The sequence below is a fragment of the Parus major genome, chromosome 3 (assembly GCF_001522545.3).
Source record: "Parus major isolate Abel chromosome 3, Parus_major1.1, whole genome shotgun sequence".
NCBI lineage: Eukaryota > Metazoa > Chordata > Aves > Passeriformes > Paridae > Parus > Parus major.
The window spans coordinates 13419356-13440628 of record NC_031770.1 but is presented as its reverse complement, the minus strand read 5'-3'; the positions used below and the strand labels follow the sequence as shown (position 1 = coordinate 13440628).

At 36.2% G+C, this 21273-nt stretch overlaps 1 protein-coding gene across 29 annotated transcripts in view; it reads right to left on the bottom strand.

Moving 5' to 3' along the window:
• NRXN1 (neurexin 1) overlaps positions 1 to 21273 on the bottom strand; it is a 670738-nt gene that overhangs the window by 318565 nt on the left and 330900 nt on the right. For 19 of the 29 annotated variants that reach the window (XM_033513250.1, XM_015621267.2, XM_015621273.2 and 16 more), the window contains one exon: positions 15829 to 15948. In XM_033513250.1, the coding sequence (XP_033369141.1) occupies positions 15829 to 15948 (120 nt within the window). Of the gene's footprint in view, positions 1 to 15828; positions 15949 to 16917; positions 16945 to 21273 lie in introns of all 29 variants that reach the window. The other 10 variants (XM_015621249.2, XM_015621250.2, XM_015621265.2 and 7 more) reach the window with 1 other exon arrangement.

Below are 21273 nucleotides of genomic sequence, written 5' to 3'. Positions count from 1 at the left end.
ACATTTGTGAAAAGCAAAATCTTGGCAGGCAACCCCTTGATGTGCAGAAATTTGCAAATCATTTCAGTCTAAGCAATTTTCCCATCCTTACCAGAGAGCACTAAGGCTGCAATTGTACCCTGATAATCATAGCTACTGAATTTTAAGCAAAATGAAATTTCAGCACAGAGTCAACACTGCTAAATTCAAAAATGCTTAAGAGAAATGGCATTTTAATTAAAATAGAACTTTTGTAGCGAATGCATTAAACTTTGTATACTAGAAACTTTAACCCAGGATCAATGGAAGTTTTAAACAGGGATTAAACAACATGGCATTACTCTGATAAAACTGCAAAACATAGCAGTGCACCTCCACCCTTCCCCTCACCAAAATGTGAGATAAGACTAAGTGATACTAATACCCTTCACTTTTATATCCCTCTTTAGATATCTCACTGGTTAAGAAACAAAAAACTTGCCCAAAAATAAAGGTAAAAAGAGGGTTTAAATGTCAATACTTCCTACAGGTAAGCTCAGTCATTCAGCACATTTCTAGCACTTACTAGAAACATCTGGTCTTACAAATAGTCAAAGGTGAATGAGTTGGATCATGAGTTTATCCCAGCATGGTAAAACTTCCTATCTAATCATGACACTAAGATCAAAATGAGAAAAAAAAACCCCAAAAAATCACAGAAGAATAACATAAAATGAAGCATGTTGTGAGAGAGCCTGATATGGCTTAGTGAGATAAGAGAATTGCTAATTTACTAGGTAATATTTCCCTGCCTCAGACAGTTCAAGTTACTCTCAGCCTCCTTCCAGGATTTAGAAACAAGCAGGGAAAGAGCAGGGTATGAGTTACACAAACTGTTACATGCACATGATAGCACACCTTGTTGCAGTCTCAAACACCAGATGAAATCCTAGACACTGATATGAATTTGAGCAATCAAGTCACCTGAAAATTCTCTCTGTTTGAACAAACTGCTGCATGTGACCTCTATAAACCCATCCCTGCACTTGCATGGCTGACTGAGGTGGAAATTCACCTATTTTCAAATTAATCCTAAAATATCAATAAAAAGCACTGCTCTCTTGAGATGTTCACTTTCTCCAGAATGGCAATTACAGTAGTTTCCAATTAATTTTGTAGTATTAAGCTTGTCAGATGAGCAACACAACCACAGATTTCAAGTATGAAGGAGTCCAATAGAATGGAAACTGCTTACTCAAAATCTGAATGGAGCTGCAGCTTTTAGCATGAGATGATCAGGTTTACAGAGAGTCCAAAGACATCTGTCTCCAAAAGGCAAAAAAAAAAATAAATTATCCAGTATGTTAACACAGTTAAATAGTTCTTTTTTCATATTAGATTTCTGGGGTCTTGAAACCTTTTATAAGAAATGCTTCTCCTACCCACTCTCTATTTCTAATAGTTTTCCTACAAAGTGCTACCCACTGTCTCCTATTCTTCTTTTTCTTATAATTTAAGTGTTTTCCAAACTTTTAGTCAACAGTAACATTATGGAAGATAAGCAACTAATGATCAATTTTTAAAAGATTACAGGGCTTAAGCCTCAGAGACAGGACACAATAGCATGCAGTAGGTAATTTTATCTGTGAGACACCCATTTTCTATCATTAAACTACACTATATAAAAGGAAAAAGTACAGTACAGCAGTACAGTAAGCAAGCACAGTTATTTCAGCAAACAAAGCACTCAAGGATTTTAAGGTGCAAAAAATTGCAAAATCATATGCCACAAGGCTCTAAGCATGTTAGAAAAATAAAACCAAAGTCTTGTAGAATATTGTTTTAGTTAAGGAGAGGTAGTTGTAGGATGTCTGAATGCATACAGGCACCAGCCTCCCAGTGATTAGCACAGTTTCACTGACAGGCTCGGCTGCAGAATCACAAAGCAAACATAAATTGCAGCAAATTAGCAGAAGATTTTTCTCCTTTCAAGAAAAAAGTTTAATGGATGTTTTGCCTGAGGAGCTGATTTCAATGGCTTCTCAGCAGACGAGGCTGCGCTGCCAGGAGCCACAGGAGCGTACAGTAAATTTAATAATGGCCCTGTGCCACAGCATGGTTCATAGAGCTACACAGCAGATCCCCAGTCAGACACAGGCTCTGCACATCCAGCACAGGACACTGAGCATTCCAGAGCCATCAGGGCCTGGGTCTCGTTAGGCAGAGATAGGACTTGTGGCTGTCTACAAAGAAAGACTCTTAGAAATTCATCTTGCTTCCAATGAATTTAACATTTTTTTATCAAAAAATGGTGTCATTTAGCCCCTAAGCAAGATTACTGCAAGATGCCAAAAGGAAAAGGAGATTTAGAAATATTTGAGAAAAATAAAAATGAAGAAAATGTAATATCAGGACTTTTTACTGCATCCAATTGATCACTGGATTCATCTCTCCCAAATTAAACACACAAAATGCACATCAGCTAAAAAAAAAAACCAAAAACAACCAAAAACATGCCAGGAATATTGATATCAGAGCATGTTATTTGAGTTACAATTGGCATTAATTGCCAGTCTCTGTTCTGGAACATTTTAATTTACTCGTGGCAAACTGACACTCAGATAGGTAGAAAAAATTATTTCCTACTTTTAACATCAGCAAAGAAATTGCTTCCAATCTGATCTTTACAATTGACTAACCCCAGCATAAACACTGGGCAAATATCAGCACTGAAAGGAAAGTGTTTTCAGAGGTGATGCTTAATCATGATAGCCACAATATCATTGCTTGCTTCTTTTGCTGTCTACAGAATTGATATATATGTTCTCATAAATAAATTCATTGATCTCTCTCTCAGACATTAATATGAACAGACATTATGCTACAGAAACATATCCATTTGGGATGCTCTAAAGCCTTCTGGGAAAAAGCACACATAAAAATAGGCACTGAAGATGAATAAGTATTTTGTTATTATCACCATTTTCAAGTGTATCTATCACTGATGAACTCAGACCTCAAATATCATTATATACTTGATGCTTTTCTCAAAGAGGTATGAATTATTGCTGCTAGTTTGGAGCAGACAAAAATGTTCATTGTTATGTTAATGCTTACATATCCTCTACATGTCTGACACATTTTCCTTTAAAAGTTACACCGGATAGCAGAAATCGCTTTCTGTAGACAGCATCACAATAGATAGGATGAATAGCTTATTTATTTGTGTCCCACTCACATCCTACAGGAATGAGTCCCAGACTCATCCTGCCTATGCAGGCAGAAGAGGCACTGTGGGTGGTGAGCAGGAGTGGACCTGACAATCCCAGTAATGACCCAGGAAAGGCAGAGCCAGAAGAAAACTTCAAATCTCCTTTTTGAGTCCTCACTGTCCTTGAATTGTTTTGCTGTCCTGGAGGCCAGGGGCAGAGGGGACATTTCCTGTTCTGACAGTGCTACTGCATTCTATCTTCTTAAGGTAATTACTCTGGCTTTCTTGAGATATACTGGATTTTGACTTAAGGCCTTTTTATGCCACTCCAAGAGGAAAAAATAATAAAGGTTTTAAAGTGCTTGAAAACAGCCTCAAGTCCAGTCATAAATAACTACAGAATTACAACCTAAATGTTTACTAAGCTGAGGGAAGAGATAAATCACATTATATCTAAATGGAATAAATATACTAATAAATAGAAGTTTTGGAGCACAGATGGCAATAGAAATAAATATTATTGTAAATCTTTTCCTTTTAAAAGCTGATTTAAAGTGAACATGAATGATGACACAATCATATTTTAAGGACAAGTGTAGGTTAAATACTTTACATAGATTAAATAGCTAAGTCTTGGCAAAAAAGAAAAAAAAAAAAAGAAGAAAAAAGAGGCAGCCTGGATGGGATTGTTTATTCTTCATGACCATTAGACATTTTTGTTGCTCTCTGCGGCAGAGTGATATATGAAGCCTAATTATAATTTTATGTTACTTTCTTTGAAAGTTAAAACACACACACACATATGTGTATATATATATATATATATATATATGTATATGTATAAAATTTAAAGAATTTTATTACTACTTCTTCAACCACACTGGAGTGGATTACCATGGCTCTCCTTTGTGCCTTGGTGACACACAACCAAGACACAATTATGGGATCACTGCCAGCTTGAGGAACAGAACCACATGCTCCCACGGAATAATAAAGAATGCTAGGATTAAAAAGCAAATGAAGGTTAAATCCTAAAGGTCTTCAGGGACCCCTGGGCTGTGTGTTACTCCTTTTATCAATCTTACTTGCATAAAAAGACACAGGCTCTTCTCAGTTAAAAAAAGTCCATCTCATGAAATGCCTGAATTTTCACACAGCTGAACATGTGCAATGTGCAACTCATATTAAACCTCACCTCTGGATTTATAGCTTCTTCATCTTGAAGCAGGAAAAAGAAAACAGACAAATTGTTCACACTGTCAACAACTCCAGAAACTCAGCTAAGAATTTCACATTAAGAAGACATCTTAAGTCAGAAATCAGAAGAAAAATTTTAAAAACGTTGTTATTGTGCCATGGTTAAATTCTACCCCTCTCTTTTATATTAAAACAAACAAACAAACAAACAACTATATTCTAATAGAGCGATGAAAAAATGATTTATTCAGAATCACTTAATAGTGGTATGAAGGAATAATTTTAACTGTCTCTGAGTATATTAATCTAGAAGTTTTTGTCTTCATATGAGACTACTTTTATAATTCTGTATGTGTTCATATTTTTTTCCCATAAACATACATATTAGATTTAATTTCAGAATATTCAAATGAGGGAATAGCATTTGCCAATGTACAGGTGCTTCTCAATAGTCCATATTTGAGTTTAAATACACCTAAATGTGAACAATGGCTTGTGTAGAGTTCCTTCCCCACAGTTTCTATTGTTCTTAAAAACTGGAAGGCTTTATGCTCTTAATACTCAGATCACTCAGAACTTTGCTTCAAACTACCCAGAACAGCCCAAAATTTATCACCTAGAACTGCCAATACCTATATGCCAGGCTATGATTCCTTACAGCTTCCACATTCTTATTCCTTCTTGCTTAAGCTTTTCCAGTTTTAACAGCTGTTTAACACACAACTCCACCAATATTTACACATCAATAACTTAGTAAGGCACAAGCTGAGCAATATTAACCTCTGTTCTCAGCATCCCCTCTCCATATGAATTACTTCTGGCATATCAAGCTGTGGATGTAGCTCCCCAAGATCTTGGCTTAGAATGCAGAGCTGGCCTAAGAAGTTTTTAAGCCTGAAATTTGCTCCAAGCTGGTCCCCCACAGCCACCACAGCTGTGCTGGTGAGGCTGAATTACACAATGTCACTTCAAAACATCTTTGCCATCCCACGCCTACCAACACCCCCATTTTGGAAGGTATATGGGACAAACAGTTTATAGAAACTGAAAAATAAAAGGAACAGAAATCCTGCTCTCAGAGAGTTTCTATGTAAGGTTACATTATAAGGGTGTTAGGGGAATTTTATGTTTCTACTTAAGATGCTGTTCCTGCTCTAAATGTAAAGGTTTTTCAGTTTTGACTTTCAAAGCAGACATTTTCCAAAGTACTTAAATTCAATATATTTTTTACAACACAACCTTAATCCTGACTTCATTCTTCCTAGAAAATTGGCCTGAGGAACAAGTTGAAGCAATTCCTTTGACAGCTTATTTATCTTCTGATCAACTAGTTAAAAACAAAAAGAATTATGCAGTGCAGAAACACTCAAAAGAAATATTTTTTCTACATATCTGAAACTACAATACACTGCATTTTTGTTATAGGTTTATGAATCAGCTTTTCCCTGTTGTCTGGCATACAGTATCACACACAGGAAAAGGTTAATCTTCAGAGAAAATATCATCTCTTGGCCCTGTGCATTTGTTGGAGTCACACAAGCTTTCAGCTTTCTTTGAAGTTGCCTGTCATCCCAGCAAAGCTGCTTTAAGTAGTTCAAATTAAATATCAGTAGTAGTACAGGTTGGTAGCAAGTAGAGGCAAGAAAGAGAAAAGCTTTGGGGTAGAATTTCAGGGGGAAATAGAATTATGTTTTCTCTGTAACGTGTCCCTCAAATTATGATTTTTAAAACTGTTCTGGCCCCAGTTGTACAGAAATTCAATCCACTCAGTTCTGAAAGTATCTGAACTTTATCTGACATGCCACTATTGGTCCAGCAAATTTGGAAACATTTTTCATTTATTCCTGGTAGTGCTTTCAATTACAGAGATACTATCATTTTGAATATTTCCTCTTATGATGACTTCCCCCCAGGGTTTACAAAAGGAAACCTAATAAAACGTGTCCCCATCCTTTTAGCAGGGAAAAAAAGACAAGACTGAATAAAAGAGGAAAGACTGGAGCTCAGCACTAAAGCAAAATATAGCTGAGGAGCTACCCTAGCCACTGGAGCAGAGGAAAATTCATGGCCACAATCAACCTAAGGCCAAGCTAACATGTTTTGGTGATCCATAAGATGGAATAAAGAGGGGAAAAAAAGGAGAGTAGAAAGAATTTCAAGTAAGTTCAAAACTTCTAGGTTTAGTTTCAAGACTGGGTTTAATACCTGAAGGAGATGGAAAATTCCATGACCCTCTATACGACTTTCAACATATCACAATCAAGTCATTCAGCTGGTGATTTGAGACTCAAATTGTAACTGAGTTTCAGTTTGCTGCTAGAAAGCATCTGTCCTGTCTAAATATCAGACCATTGACCTGATTAGAAGTTTTCTTAAGATTCACACTATTTAAAAGGGAGAGAATTTTAAAACATCAAAACACTCTGTAGTGATGACTCCCTTATATGGTAAAGCAGGCTCCGAGTTCGAGATGATTTGCAAATGGTATCTGTAAATATTAATGCACTTTGACATTGAATATTGCATATCATACATTTTAAGTGTCTTTTAGTGTGTGGATGTTTACAGTGAGATGATGTGCTTCTGAATATATCTGTCTTCAATTCAAAGTGTGGCTTCATTAAGGAGAGTGATAACATAAAGCTTAGCAGCGTGATCATTCCTCGAGAACTACCACAAAATTGACATCCATCCTTAACACAAACTTTTAATTGGGTTTGTGGGCAGCAAACAGCTTCATAAGCTTTAGCTGTTCTTCACCCTCTTTTCTACAGTTCCAGCTTACCAGTACCCAGCCTGGATACTGACTGCTTTTAATACAGAGTGGTTTTCCCCAGGCTGGGACTTCATTTTGCAGCTGCCTTCATCAAGCAACCAGACACTAAAAACCCCGTAGGGTTCCTTCAGTCCTAGGAGCATTGCTTCCATCAGTATTTTTTCATACTCTTATTGCTGACTCTGTTACCTTCTTTCATAATATCCTAGAATACCTAATCAGAAAATGGCTATGAAGAATTCCAAACACAACGCCAGCACACAAGATTCACAAGCCTCAGCTGAAATGAAATGTTGAAGGATCTTAAACATTGCTGGTGACACTGAGAGAATAAGCACCCTTATAGATGCATATGTCAAGAAAAAGATGGGTATTTCATTTAGATTAACTGCTGCTCAAGTGGAGTGGCAGGCCTGAAGTGGCCAAAACAGGTGCAATGTCCATTCTGCAGCATGGGAACAAAATCATGAAAGCTGCAAAAACGTCTATAATGCATCTTTGCCTGTGCCTTTAACTTGGACTCTGAAACAGCTCAATTTACCTAGATCACATTCAGGGCATTTTCTTTATTCTGGTTTTAATAGAAAGGTTTTCTTTCCCTTAATCTTCTGCAGGATTTGGCAAAAATGAACACAGAGAAGACTGTCAAGAGACTGACAAAATCTCGTTTCTCAATGAGCACGGGAATGCCTCATATGTGTGGAGTTACTTTGAATCTAACCCACCTATGCAGCTGTCAAGCCAGAGCACATGCTGAGGAAGAACAGGTTGCCTTAGCAACCCCAGTCCTGTTGAAGAGACTTCAGAAAAACGGAATAATTTTATCTTTCTGAAGCACCATTGCACCATAATGCTTAAATACCTTACACATTAAATAGACATACATTACCAAACTCTCCATACACACTTTGAGCTTTTTTCATGCTATGGGTTATAGAAGACTCTGGTTGGGAGAGGCTTTCGTCTTTCTTACCATCTGAGATCCTTGAAGCTGTCATCTACTAAAAAAGGTAGCACTTATTCATTGCCTTTTTTGGGGGAGGAACAACTGGCTTTTTTGGAGATGAACAACTGACATCAATACAGAGTTAAAACTTCTCTTCCAGCTGTGCCATGTATAATGATTAATCTAGCTCAGAAAACAAGCAGGCACATAAAATTGATTTTACTATATGATATTGTTGGGATGTTCAGAGAAATCCGTGAGAAGGAATAATGACTGCACTTGACCAGTATGCTTATTATTGTGAATAGCTTTTGGCTACACAAATTTCAGGTCTGAACTGTACATAATATGCCATTAAATTGTAATAATTGAAAGTTCTAGAGAAAGGAATCTGATGATACCCAACAGAACAATTTTAGTTCCATGAGAATATATTTAATTAACCCTTAATCATTTTCACCTTTATGACACTGGAAACACTTCTAGGATTTGATTTACAAAATTATGATGCCATTAATAAGAGAAAGATATTATTGACATACCAAAATCCAATTTAATTACTCCCTTGATTCCTCCAGAGGCAGAGAGAAGCCTGCAATTTTCTGACACTATGTTCCATTTTTAAAATTGTGCAATAAAAAAATCTCTGAGTAGGCCAGAAATGTTGCATAATTGCTTCTATCTGAGTTACAAGAACAACTATACCAATGTATTTTGGCTACCTTGAAAGTTCTTTTTTGGTTTTTTTCTGTATCAAGTATCCCACTTAATACTTTACTTGCTACTCTTTGCTAGAAATAATTCTGCATAAAAGAGCTTTTACAGTGACTGCCAAACAACTTGCTATTAGTTTTGTTTTTTAAAGGTATAGCTTGCAATGTATTTAAGAAAATGGAAATTCCTGAACTATTTTATGAATGGATAGCTCATCTGACTACTTCAGAATATACATGTAAATAATAATAAAAAATCTTTAGCTTGTTTTCAAACTGTCAAGAAAACCACGCCTGTCCACTTACATAATTAATAGACTGATATATCTTAGCAAAAAGCTAAAATTTACATACTTCCAAATTTACATACTGCAAGACCAAATAAAAGAGTGGAGCAAAAAAACCTAACAGAGTTGGGACAATAAAGGCCTGAAAAAATGTTGTCATCTATGCATCAAGCTCTCTAGTTCTTCCTGAAGCACCCTGTGCTGCCATATTATATCACAGGGGCCTAAAAATTCAAGGTGAAATCTATCTTGATTAGGTTTCTAATAAAAACAACAAAAAAGAAATAATCTTGGTTGACAGCCACAGGCAACACTTTCCTTGCACTTTTTACAGCTTTTCTAATTCTCCTAAACACCTCAATTTCTCTTCATGTTCAAGATGTGTGTAAAGTCCTACTTCCTTTGAGTTTTATACAAACTAGGCCATTTGTCATCACAAATTCCAGATGTTAATTGTAGCGAGATATCAGAAAAGATAAGCTGAGCAAATTGAGATTTCTTCAATTAGTTCATTCCACCATCTTGCCCTGCACTGTAATTTTGTGTACAGCTATCTTTATTTCTCATGTGTAAAGTGAGTCTCAGTGGCAAAATAATCATATGAAGTATTTGGACTGCTATGTTACCAGGGACAAATCTTTTTCATTCTCAGCTACTGGAGATGAAAATCAAATGTGTTTTAAAGTACACTTGAGGAATTTCCTATCCCTTTTCTTAATAGCAGGTAACTTGTTTATTGGTGGCTAGCAACTACAAAGCTAGGAATACGTAATATTATTTTGGAAAATACTACTGAGAGTGGATATTATGGTTAGTTCAGATTTTGGCCACTGGATTAATTAAGTTTCAACATTTTCTATATATCCTGCTCAGAAAAGTAGCATTAAGATGGATCTTACATTCCAGGTGTCACAAGGTCCAGAAGACGCACTATCAATAAAGTTATATCAATTAATAAGTGTGAAGGAAATCTATGTAGCAAAATTATTTAAATCTATCCTTGGTGTCATAGTGGACTGATAATACAAAGTGAGTATCACCCTGGTTTGAAATCCAGAAGGAAGGCAAATGACTACCAAATTCTCAACACTGTACAAGAGTTCAGAAGACTGTAAAAATTTAGAGGCAAATACAAGACAAAATAAGAAATACTCCCATTTTTTATATGCTATAGTGTGTGGTTTTTTTCAAATATTTATACACAGATTGAAAACATTAAACAGTGCAAACCTCAGGATAGCCACATCTACACTTGTGATACTGAATTACCTGTCTTGCATCTGGGCTATTACATACTCACTAATTACATGTTCCCAAAGTATAAGACTCCTGTCTCATTTAGTGTGAGAAGGTGCTTGTTTTGATCCGAGCTCTGCAGTGAAGGTGGCTGGAATTCATAAAGCCACTCATTTAATGCTGAATGCTGACCCAATATTTCAAAGTTTTGTGCTTCAAATTGTACTTCAGTATTACTTAATACACTCCAAACACTACAGTGAAGCAAGAATTCGCTTCCTTCTCAAATTTTTATCATGTCAAATACTCTAATATTGAAATCTCTTATAAATTTTAACTAATGTATTTTTACAGTGTCTTGTTTCTAATATCCTCAGAAGGAGTCAGAAATATCCACCATTCAATATTCATATTCAATATGAAATAATTAGAATTTTTTTTTTCAGGAAACATACATGTTTCAGCCCCCAATGCAGAAAGGGGACTACAAAAGCCAAGACACACTTGGAGTTTGGTCTGGCAAAGACAGGTAAAGTTTTAGCTGGAGCATATATCTGTAATAAAAACAAATATCAAAAAAAATCAAACATGTTTTATGTGAAGCCATGTTTGTAATATGACACAACTCTCCATTTAAATTAGGGTTTTTGATTTTTTTTCTTGGTAAAGAATAAAAATAAGATAAAAGAAACTTTTAAAAAGAGTTTTCTACTCACAGTGGCTGAGAATGTTGAATTCCTAGCCAGGAGATACTGCATGGTGAAGTACTAATCCTTCAGAACTGGATTTTAGTGCAAGAGTTGACAAAGTGTTAGTTATCATGAGTACATCACCAGTGCATTATTCCTTTAAGGTAACAGTGTTGAAGCTGCCCTGTAATTTGGCACAGAACACTGCTATACTAATGCAATGTGGCAATGTTATTATGTCTGCTATTTTCCATGCCATAATAGCAGTGTTTGTTTCCACAAATGTGCCATTACATTCACTAATACGGCTATACTTAAAGACTGGCAGAGTAAAAACCAATGCAAACTTATAGAAAGCAGATAATCTCTTATAGATTTGTTTTGCTGTGCCAGAGCAATTTTCAACACTATTATTATACCAAAAAAAAAAATTAAAAAAAAATAATAATAAAAAAATAATAGATGAATTAGATTAATTATTTGGGAGAATACCTTTCACTACATAACCTGCTGTTAGATATGGTTGCCATGTTCATGATTTTCTCATATTTTCTCAGAGGACATGCATCCATTTGTAAGAACAGCCATTAACTGTCCTTTTAGTACAGTCTCTTCAGGATACCATCTGTAGGAAAAACCACTGCTGCAAGTTTTACACTAGTCAGTGTAACACTCCCGTCTATCGCACCTATAGAGCACTGGTGCCCCGAATCTCTAAGTGTCATATCACATCTAAACTAAAAAAATTACAAACTGGATAGCATCTTGGGGTCTAAACTTGTCCTGCCCTGTTTATCTTCCAGCGGACAGGACACTGCAGCACACTGAAAGTTCCCACCTCTGCCACCATGAAGGCTTAGGGTCTACAGGCACTTCATACTCACTGGACTACTGAGATTTGCAAATTCTTTAGATGCTGTTCCTGACTACACTTTTAAAATTATAGCCTTACACATAGCTGACCCAGTTCTTTTTCCATAGGTGTGCATTCCCTAAATTTCTCCTTCTTCCCTAGCAGACACATAGAGGACACTCTTGCACTAGGAAAGAAAACAATCTGTCTCACATGGTGTTTATTATAAGAGAACTTAAAAAAAGAAAAAAAAAAATCTACCTTTTCATTTCCACATATTCACCTCTAATAATGCACTGAATGGCACAGGAGTAATAATTAGCAGTTATCACAAAAAAATTAAGGAAATATCTTTGACAGAGTATTAGTGGAATGTATTATAACACTTTCCAAGAAACCATTTCTTTCATTATTTCCTCCACACTTTCTGTTTTGGAAGTTTAAGACAAGAATGATACAAGTGAAACATTTGCACTGTAAAGCCCAGGCATGATGCATGTCAGATCTTTGTGCTCTGGGGTTACTACGGGAAACACACTGAAAGTATCAGTTCAAATGCAGCAAGGTAATTTGTGCACATTTATGCAAATTGCAGATGATATGAAGCTGGGAGGAGTGGTTGATCGACCAGATGTGTGTTCCGCTGTTCAGAGGGATACTGACAAACTGGAGAAGTGCACTGACAAGAACCTCCTAAAAAAATGCCAAATCCTGTACCTGGAGAGGAATAAACCCTCACATCAGGACAAGCTGGGGCCTGACCAGCTGGAAAGGAGCTTGGCAGAGAGGGATCTGGGCATCCTGATAGTCAACAACTTGCACGTGGGTCAGCAATGTGCTCTTGTGGCAAAAACAGACCAACACTGGTTGTTGGTGGTAAAATGTTGCAGAAAGGTTGAGAGATGTGACCCTTCCACATTACTCAGCACTCCTGAGAAGCATCTAGAACACTTCTCCCACGTGCTGGGCCCCCCAGTGCAAGAACAACATGAGAACACAGGAATAAATGCAGCAAAGGGCCACAGAGGCCATCAAGGGCTCTCTCCTGTAAAGAGAGGGTGCTCAGCCAGGAGAAGACTCAATGGGGATCCACCAATGTTTTGAAATACCCAATGTATATGAGGTAAAGAAGATGGATTTTTCTTGGTGGTGGCCAGTGACAGAACAAGAGGCACAAACAGAAATATATGAAGTACCATTTAAATTTTAGGAAAATATTTGTACTGTGAGGGTGAATGAGCACTGTGACAAGTTTCCCAGAGTGGCTATGGAGCCTTCATCTTTGGAGAGGATGACCCAGACAACCTGTGCAATCTGACTGTGCTCTGAACAGAGGGGTTGGACAGGTCACCTCTTACCTGGGCACCTTTATCACTGAAATTTCTGCTTAGATATGTCCTCTAAGTACTTGTGGAACAAAACAGAGGTGATGTGTGATGGGTAGAATCCCAGCTGAGAGTGAAACACCCACCCATCTGAGCACCCATTCACTCTTTTCTGACTGTTTTGTTCCCTCCTCCTTCATCTGTCCAGCATTTTGGCAAGAATGGCATGCTTTCTAAGAGTGTTTTCACAGAGATACCATCACCTTGGTTGAGGGACTAAGTACTTCTAACTGCATCTCTTATTACCACTGACACATTCTTAAATGGTCATTTTTTGGAGTTTGAGACTAAAAAAATCTCTGTCTATGAGATTTTGACATCTTAAGTATTCCATTTTATATAAAACAGAATATTCACATGTGAAGTGAGCCAAGGGCCTGCCTGAGTAGCAACACTGGGTTAAATTTGAGCTTCTGTCAATCAGTGTCGCTCCACGCACAATCTGCAATGGAAACATGCTCAGGAAGGTGCCTACATCCTTCCTGAAGGGGATGCATTTTCAGCAACAAGCAGGTGCTATTCCAGACCTGGAAGGTTTCCTCACATGAAGGGAATTTGTCTTATTCAGTGCTGTGAAGTTTAGTCTGTGGTGTGCAGCCTCTGCCACTTTTCAAAAGCTGTAGTAACATTTCTTCTTTTCTCTTCCCATTATGCTCTTCCCAAACACAGCAGAGAGCAGGCTTGGAGCATGCAGATGACACTGACAACATCGTTTTTCCTCCTTTCCAGCACATTTACTATTACAAAAATTCTCTCTTGTTAGATGGGCTTTGCAGAGTTTTTTGGTATTTGAACTAATCTAAGGAGCCGACACAAAGCAGAAACCAAATGCATTATATTTGCTAGACTCTGCATTCTATTACAAAACATCCATATGGAGGATAAATTTATATTTTGTACTTCTGATAAAAAAAAAAATGGGTAAAAAAGATACTTCTGGGAATAAAGTAAGTATTGGTAGCAACCAGCTTCTGAAAGGAGTCCTTTGCCATCATCAGAAATGGCATATTGTGAGATATCTCAATTGTGTGCAATGTAGTCCATGATATTACTATATAAATGAGTATTCACGTAACTATCTTTCTTAAATAAGCTCATCAATTTGCCAAATTTATGCATTAGCTGTTACTCAAAGAAATAATTCATAAAATATTCCAGATCCACACGACAATTACTACTAAAAGTTATAGACTGAGTTTCCCCTTTGTTAGATGTTATATCTGCAACTTTCTATTCTAGGTTTTAGTTACTTCTGAAACAACTCAAAAGATCAAAAAACAAAAATAACAATGTAAAAGCAAAACAGAAACATTTTTTCTCTTGTAGTAGGTAGGGAGACGAAACTTTAAAAATGTATGTTTATCAATATGACTAATCATGTACATTGCTGGGAAGTGCAAACTCATGTACATAAAGTAAACCCAAACCTTTGCTCAAATCCTTGAAAGTTTCATTTCTACCACATTTCATTTCTACCATGAGAGCAACTGCAGAGAAAGAGAATCAGTGTTTCCATCCTTTCCCTAGTTTTCAAACCTTGGAACTTTCATGGGAATAAATTATTGGCTTTTGGATACAGCTAATTTCCTAGTCTTGTGATAAACACAATTTGAGCCAAAAGCTTTTCAGATTATAAATATTATGCTGGTTTTGGGTTTGTCCAAGATGACACGCCTTGCTGTAGAGTGGAGAACAGACAACCAGAACAAGACAGAAAAATCCAGAATCCAGAACTTGACTAGGCAGTTATACAACACTTTCTATCATCAGTCATTTCTTTTTCAGATAAATGTATACAAATAGAAAAAAAATACCTTGAAGAAATTCCATCTTCATATGGGTATATAAATGTGCAACATTTGGATATTACAAATGTGATAAATTAAAACCAAAAGTCAGCAGCTTACTTTTATCATTTACCGTGGAACATTATGGCTCTTCCATTATTATTCCACCATCACTCCTGCATAATTCTATTTAGATCAATAAGGTTAGATTGGAATAAAACGACATTATGAAGCTGGTGAATCAGGACTCTTATTTTTGACACATTTCAGCTTTTCCTGGAAGACCAGATGGTTGCTGTGTGTTATTCAGATGAAATCTAAAAGAACTAAAATACTCAGCATGCTTTTATTATTGGCATGTTTAGTGTGTCACCTAAAGAAATCCACAAAGGGAGATAATAAGCCTTCTCAACTGTTTCACAGTAATTATAGTCCTTGTGATAGTGCTACATTAAGATAACAAAATGTAAAACGTGTTTTCAATCAGGAAAAAAAAATCCATTTGTAATATTTGTACAGGAAAGGGAATGCATCAAAAAGGTAACCATCAGTATATTAGACTTGGAATCAAGTGCAACAAGACCAAGCTCTGCTTGTGTTTGATATTGTACATTGTCCAAAATTTATAAAGCACATTCTTTGTTCTTACCGCAAACCTCACAGATTTTCACTGGGTTTACCAGTTCAGTCAAATATCTAATATTAAAACAACATAAAGCTTTAGGCACTTGTTTCAAATGCTGCCTTGGAGGCCTCAGGTGTTCAGAGGGACAATTTCTCATGTACTTACGGTCATTGCATAATGGTCCACTAAAGGAGGTCATGCTACAGTCACAACTGAATCCATCCCACTGCTGCAGGCACACGCCCTGGTTTGCACAGGAATCCTCTTGGCACGTTGTGCTGGGGCCTAATGAGAACACACAAAACAGGACTTGCACTTCGTCTTCCAAAGAAAAGTACTTCTCAGTGGGTCACATTGAGTAGTTGGCAACATCTCAAATCAAATGAGCAAAGAGTTACCAAGTCAAACGCACATAAACTCGCTGGTTTTGGAGCAGCATGTAACATTAAAAGGGGGGGAGGGTTGCTTTAGTTGTAAGATCACTATGTCAAACACATAAGAATGCACAAAATGGAAGCAGAATTATTCCAGGTACATTGGGAACGTTAACTTCGTTATCAGGTATTTGTTAATCTCAAGTCAGACCATTAACTGTCTAAACGTTGTCTAAAAACTTCATTGTTTCTTCCTGTAAACGCATTTCAAACAGCAAAGCCAGATGCTGCAGGAATCAAAACTCTGGGATATGAAAGATTGGATAGTGAAACAGAAAAATGAAACAAGTTTTAAGAAATAATAAAATGAAGCTACGCTACTACAATTATTTTAATCCCACAAATTATTTTAAATGATTTAGGTCTGAAATTCAGAGTCGTTTGGGATTCTTTGGCTGGAATGTTGACAAGAACCGATTCACATGCTTTAGGGATCCCATGCAGGTTCCTTCTTAAAGGGGAAATGCAGAAAATCAGACTACTAATGAACAGGCATGCCAAAATGTGACATACACATGAAAAAACAAAGCTACTCTATTTCTAGAGAATCATAACTAGACTACTGAAATATAAAGAAATTTCAAAAAGGAATGATCAAAGCACTAAAGCAATCATTATACAAACATATTCAAGACTGAAAGCCTTTATGCAAGCAATGTTGGAAAATGAAAGTTCGTTTAGCCCATTGTTTTAGAGGTGTGAAAGGCAAAATCAGCAATGAAATAACACTCTACTTCTGAAATGTACAGAGCATTTATTGCAGAAATCCAACTATGCATTGGGGGTTTCAGTCTTGTTTAATACACACAGGGCTATCTACCTTGCAAATCAGCTTTCATCAATGCAACTTTGTCAGCAAAATAAAAAAAGCAAAATATAGTAAATGTTAGTAAGCAATATTGAAATGGCAGCAAACACAGAAAAAAACCATTCAGAATAAAGTGCATGCTGCTGTTAAAAAGAGAAAGAAATGCCATATAATGCAAACAAATTAATGCTAATAGCCATAAATCTTCAGGCAAGCCAAAATAAGAAAGCAGTAATTTGCCAGTATTTTACTAGAAATATAATGGTTAATTGAGCTGATGACATGTAATGGAGGAAAATTAAAAGTGTGGGGTTTTTTTCTTCCTTGGATAGCTATGAATGCATTAACAAAGTAAATGCATGGCTGAGTCCTGACTAGCCCTTTGTCATGTCCACATACACTGAATTCAGGAATAATTAGCACCATCATCCTCTGGTCTGCCTTTTTTCTAGGCCTTTCTCTGTGACTGGTGAATGAAGGCTGAAATACAGACTGTGAACCACAGTTTACTACGAGCTCTCACACACATTTCACACTAACTCCTGACACTACAAGGAAAAATTTGGTTCTGGGATTGCAAAATTGTCCCAAATTGTTTTAGAGGAAGCACATCAACATCCATTTGAACCCCCACAGCCAGTCATTGATGACAGGGCAAAGCTGGTCCAAAGACTACGTAAATTAAAAACACACCCCAGAGAGAAATCCTCACAACACTTTTTTCCGTGACACCTTCAAATACCTCAGTGTGGGATTTTCTTTTGATTTGCTAGACTTTTAAAAAATTCTATATCAATATAATTTAAGTCAGTTCAACAGCCTCTTCTTTTAAATGAGGCACAGCTCAATCTCTGAAGCAGGGCCTGAACAGTTACCAAAGTCACTGAGAGGGAGGGCAGGGTACAGTACTTTCTTGGCAAAATTATTATTTTTTCTATTTTCTCCTGTTGGGATAATTAGTAGTAGTAGTAGTAGTAATAATAATAATAATAATAATAATAATAATAATAATAATAATAATAATAATAATAATAGTACCACCATCACCTATAGCTGACTGCAGCAGGCAGATATTAGATAGTGGTTTCCTTTTCTTTGGAGTTCTAAGCCCAGAAGTTTAAACATTTGGGCATTACATCACCCTGTCTCGAACAGAGGATTATAATGACAGAATCCTGTAGCTGACAAGACACAATTTTTCTCACCAGATTCTGCTACTCAGAAACTTTACAAAGCTGAAGTGAAAATATCTGTAGGTGTTTAAATGTTATATATTCATGGATTTATTTACACTTTAGTTATGCAATGTTGAATTTCCTCATCTTTGCAAAAGTAGAGCGAAAGTCACAAGGACTTGAAAGTACATAAACTGCAGGACCCTGTAGGCACATTAGGAAGTGCATATGAAAACACATAAGTTAGAAAAAAATACAGATAAAATCTTGCTAAAAAAGTGAGGTATCTTTCTTTGTATTAAATTGATTCTTAGCACTCTTGGCTTATCTATATTAGTCATTCTAAAATTACCATCAAGACTAGTTGCATATAAGCATTTCTTTTAGCAAAAGTAGGATTATTTTTCCCCAAAGAACAGAAGACAACTGTTTAATGGTGGTAAATACTATATTTAACATAACAAGTTCATCTTTTTCTATATATATTTATATATTTTGAAGAACTAAGGTAGTTAGTAAAAAAACTGTGATACACCCTTCTCTAGCACTTTTTCTTTTTTTTTATATTAAATTTTTTAAATATTCTAATTTATTCTGTCTTCACTGCAGACTTTTTAATTGACTGACTTTGTGATCTCCTTTACATTTGTCCTATGTGAGGGCTTGCATGCAATATATATCACAATAAGCATTATAAACTGACACATGGATGTTTCACAATATATTCTAAAAACAAATTTCTTCTTTTACCACCAAGAATCTTCATTATGTTAATACTGTGATATTTTTCATATAGTTCATATAATACACTAATTTTATAGGCACATGTACACACAGTGCATTTTTCTTATAACTATATAAAAACTATGTGTCATACTTTAAGTGGAAAAATGAAATACAATTGATTTGACTAGAGGAAAACAGTGTTGACACAACCTGGCTTTAGGGTTTGTCATTAACAATTCAAAGAGCTAGTTAACATGTTTATCTTTCTAGCCATTAGTTTCTATCTGTTCTAGTCACTGAAAATTTGTCAACAAGGTGGATTCAGCAAAGTGTAAATTATGTTTCATGTTCAATGATAGAGATATCTTTCTGCCTGTGGCTGAAACTTCAAAATGCAAACCTTCCAACTTGCCACAGCAATCCCATGCTAAAAATGTTTAATGCACTTATGACCGTCAAATTATTGAGAAATATAGATATTTTAAGTACAATATCTAACAGAATTAATTAGAAGTACATTATGGCTTCAAAGTTTGACAGAAGAGAGAAAAAGAGTTTGTTTGTTTGTTTTCTTTTCCTTAATATGTACCTGAAAGTTGGGGAATTCAATTCCATAAATCTGGGAAACAATAAATCCAAGTGCCTCACTTCTCAGGACAGATTTTCCAGAGCCTGATGTCTTAACACTGGACATATATCAGCTGTCTTTGGGATTGAGAGTGGTGGTGACTAACACTTCTGAAATTACTTCTGCTGCTGTGCCCTGAGCTCTTTGGACCTGATGTCCCAGGAGATCTCCAGGGCTTACCCATCCCATTTCAGGGTGAGATTGGTGTGGAACTCTCAGCTCTGTAAGGATGGAGCTGGTCCTGTGCTGGACACAGCAGCAGAGGTGGGAGCAGCTTGAGGCATGCAAGGGTTCTCTGGGAGACACCGAAATTCACAAGTGACCTAAATCATCTTTTAGGTGGCAGAACACTTTTTAGGAAATCTGATTCAATGGTCTGCAAACAAGAGACTGACAGACAGGTCAGACATGAGGACTTGAAGTAAACAAGTGAGATGGAAGAGATAACTGGCAAGGTTAAACAGAAAGGGTGGTAGGGGATATTTTGTTCCATGTTGTTAGCAATTTCCTTTTGCAGGCAGAAGACTTTTGAGGAGGCACTTCTCTGGGAGCCAGGAAGCACATCTGGTTTGATTAGTTTGTTATGTCAGGCGATTTTGGCATTGGAAAAAACTGTCTACCAAAAAGGACAATGGCTTTATGGCCTTTAGTAAATTGTTGGTAGCTTTATTAAATCCACAGATAGCTGAGTTATGCCAGTGGATTAAAAGGTGAACTCACACACCAGGCCTGTGGCAATATTTCTTTGAAGTACAGAAAATTCATTTAGGAAATTACATAATTTCAAAAGAAGCTATGAAATGCATAATGGAATTAAGGCATACTTTGACTCTCTGAAGGGATGGTGCAGGGATAGAATTGCTTAAACCATTCAGAAAGCAGAATCTAATTTTCTAAACTCAGTGGCAATCTAATACATATTTTTGCACTCCTGAAAGAAATGTGCAAAATTCCCCATCTTATATTTTCCTGTAGCTTTAGTGTCTGTTTCTATGTACTAACAATAGAACTTATATTGCTAACTAAAAGTAGCAGGTAAAGAACAAAAATGTTCCACCTATCTAAATGTACTGTAGGCACAACAAAAGAGGAGGGAGACTTTATCCACCAGGAAGATTTTTCTTGTGAAACTTGAGGAACCTCCAGCTCTCCTTGGATTTTTACAATGTCAATTTGCATACTTAACAAATTTGATATCAAAATCATTAAGATTCCAACTCGAAATAGATTTTATAATGTCATTTACACATTTTTCTGTCCAGAGAAGAATGGCACTTGAGAGAAGGGAAAACACATAAAATTGAACATAAACACAAAATCCAGAATTATGTGAATAACTTAGATATGCAGGGACAGAAAATATATTCAAATTATTCCATAAACCATAGTAAAAATAACGTGGGATCAAATGACAGTTGGAAAAATAGCTAGAGATTGACACCCCTGAATTAGAAATACACTTCTTCTAATTCTGTCCTCACTTAAATTTCATGGTATTCCAGACGAGTCAATAAAGACACAAAATTGTGAGATAAAACATATTTGTCTGTTACTGATTTCAGATAGAAAGGTTCATGTCAATACTAATCTAAGGGCTGAGCAAAAATATAGAAGATAGAAGATTGGTATTAAAAAGTTTCATAAATTAGCCTTGAAATAACCAACTCAAAATGTTTGTTTTAAAATTGGAATTACTTAGCTACTGTCTCAGCATTAACTAATGCCTGAGAGTTATGAAGATATAAAGAGCTTAATTGAAGTCAATTGTTATTGTTGTTATCATTAATTAAAATACATCAGAAGTAAACAAAACACATGCAAAAAAAATTTGCCACTGGA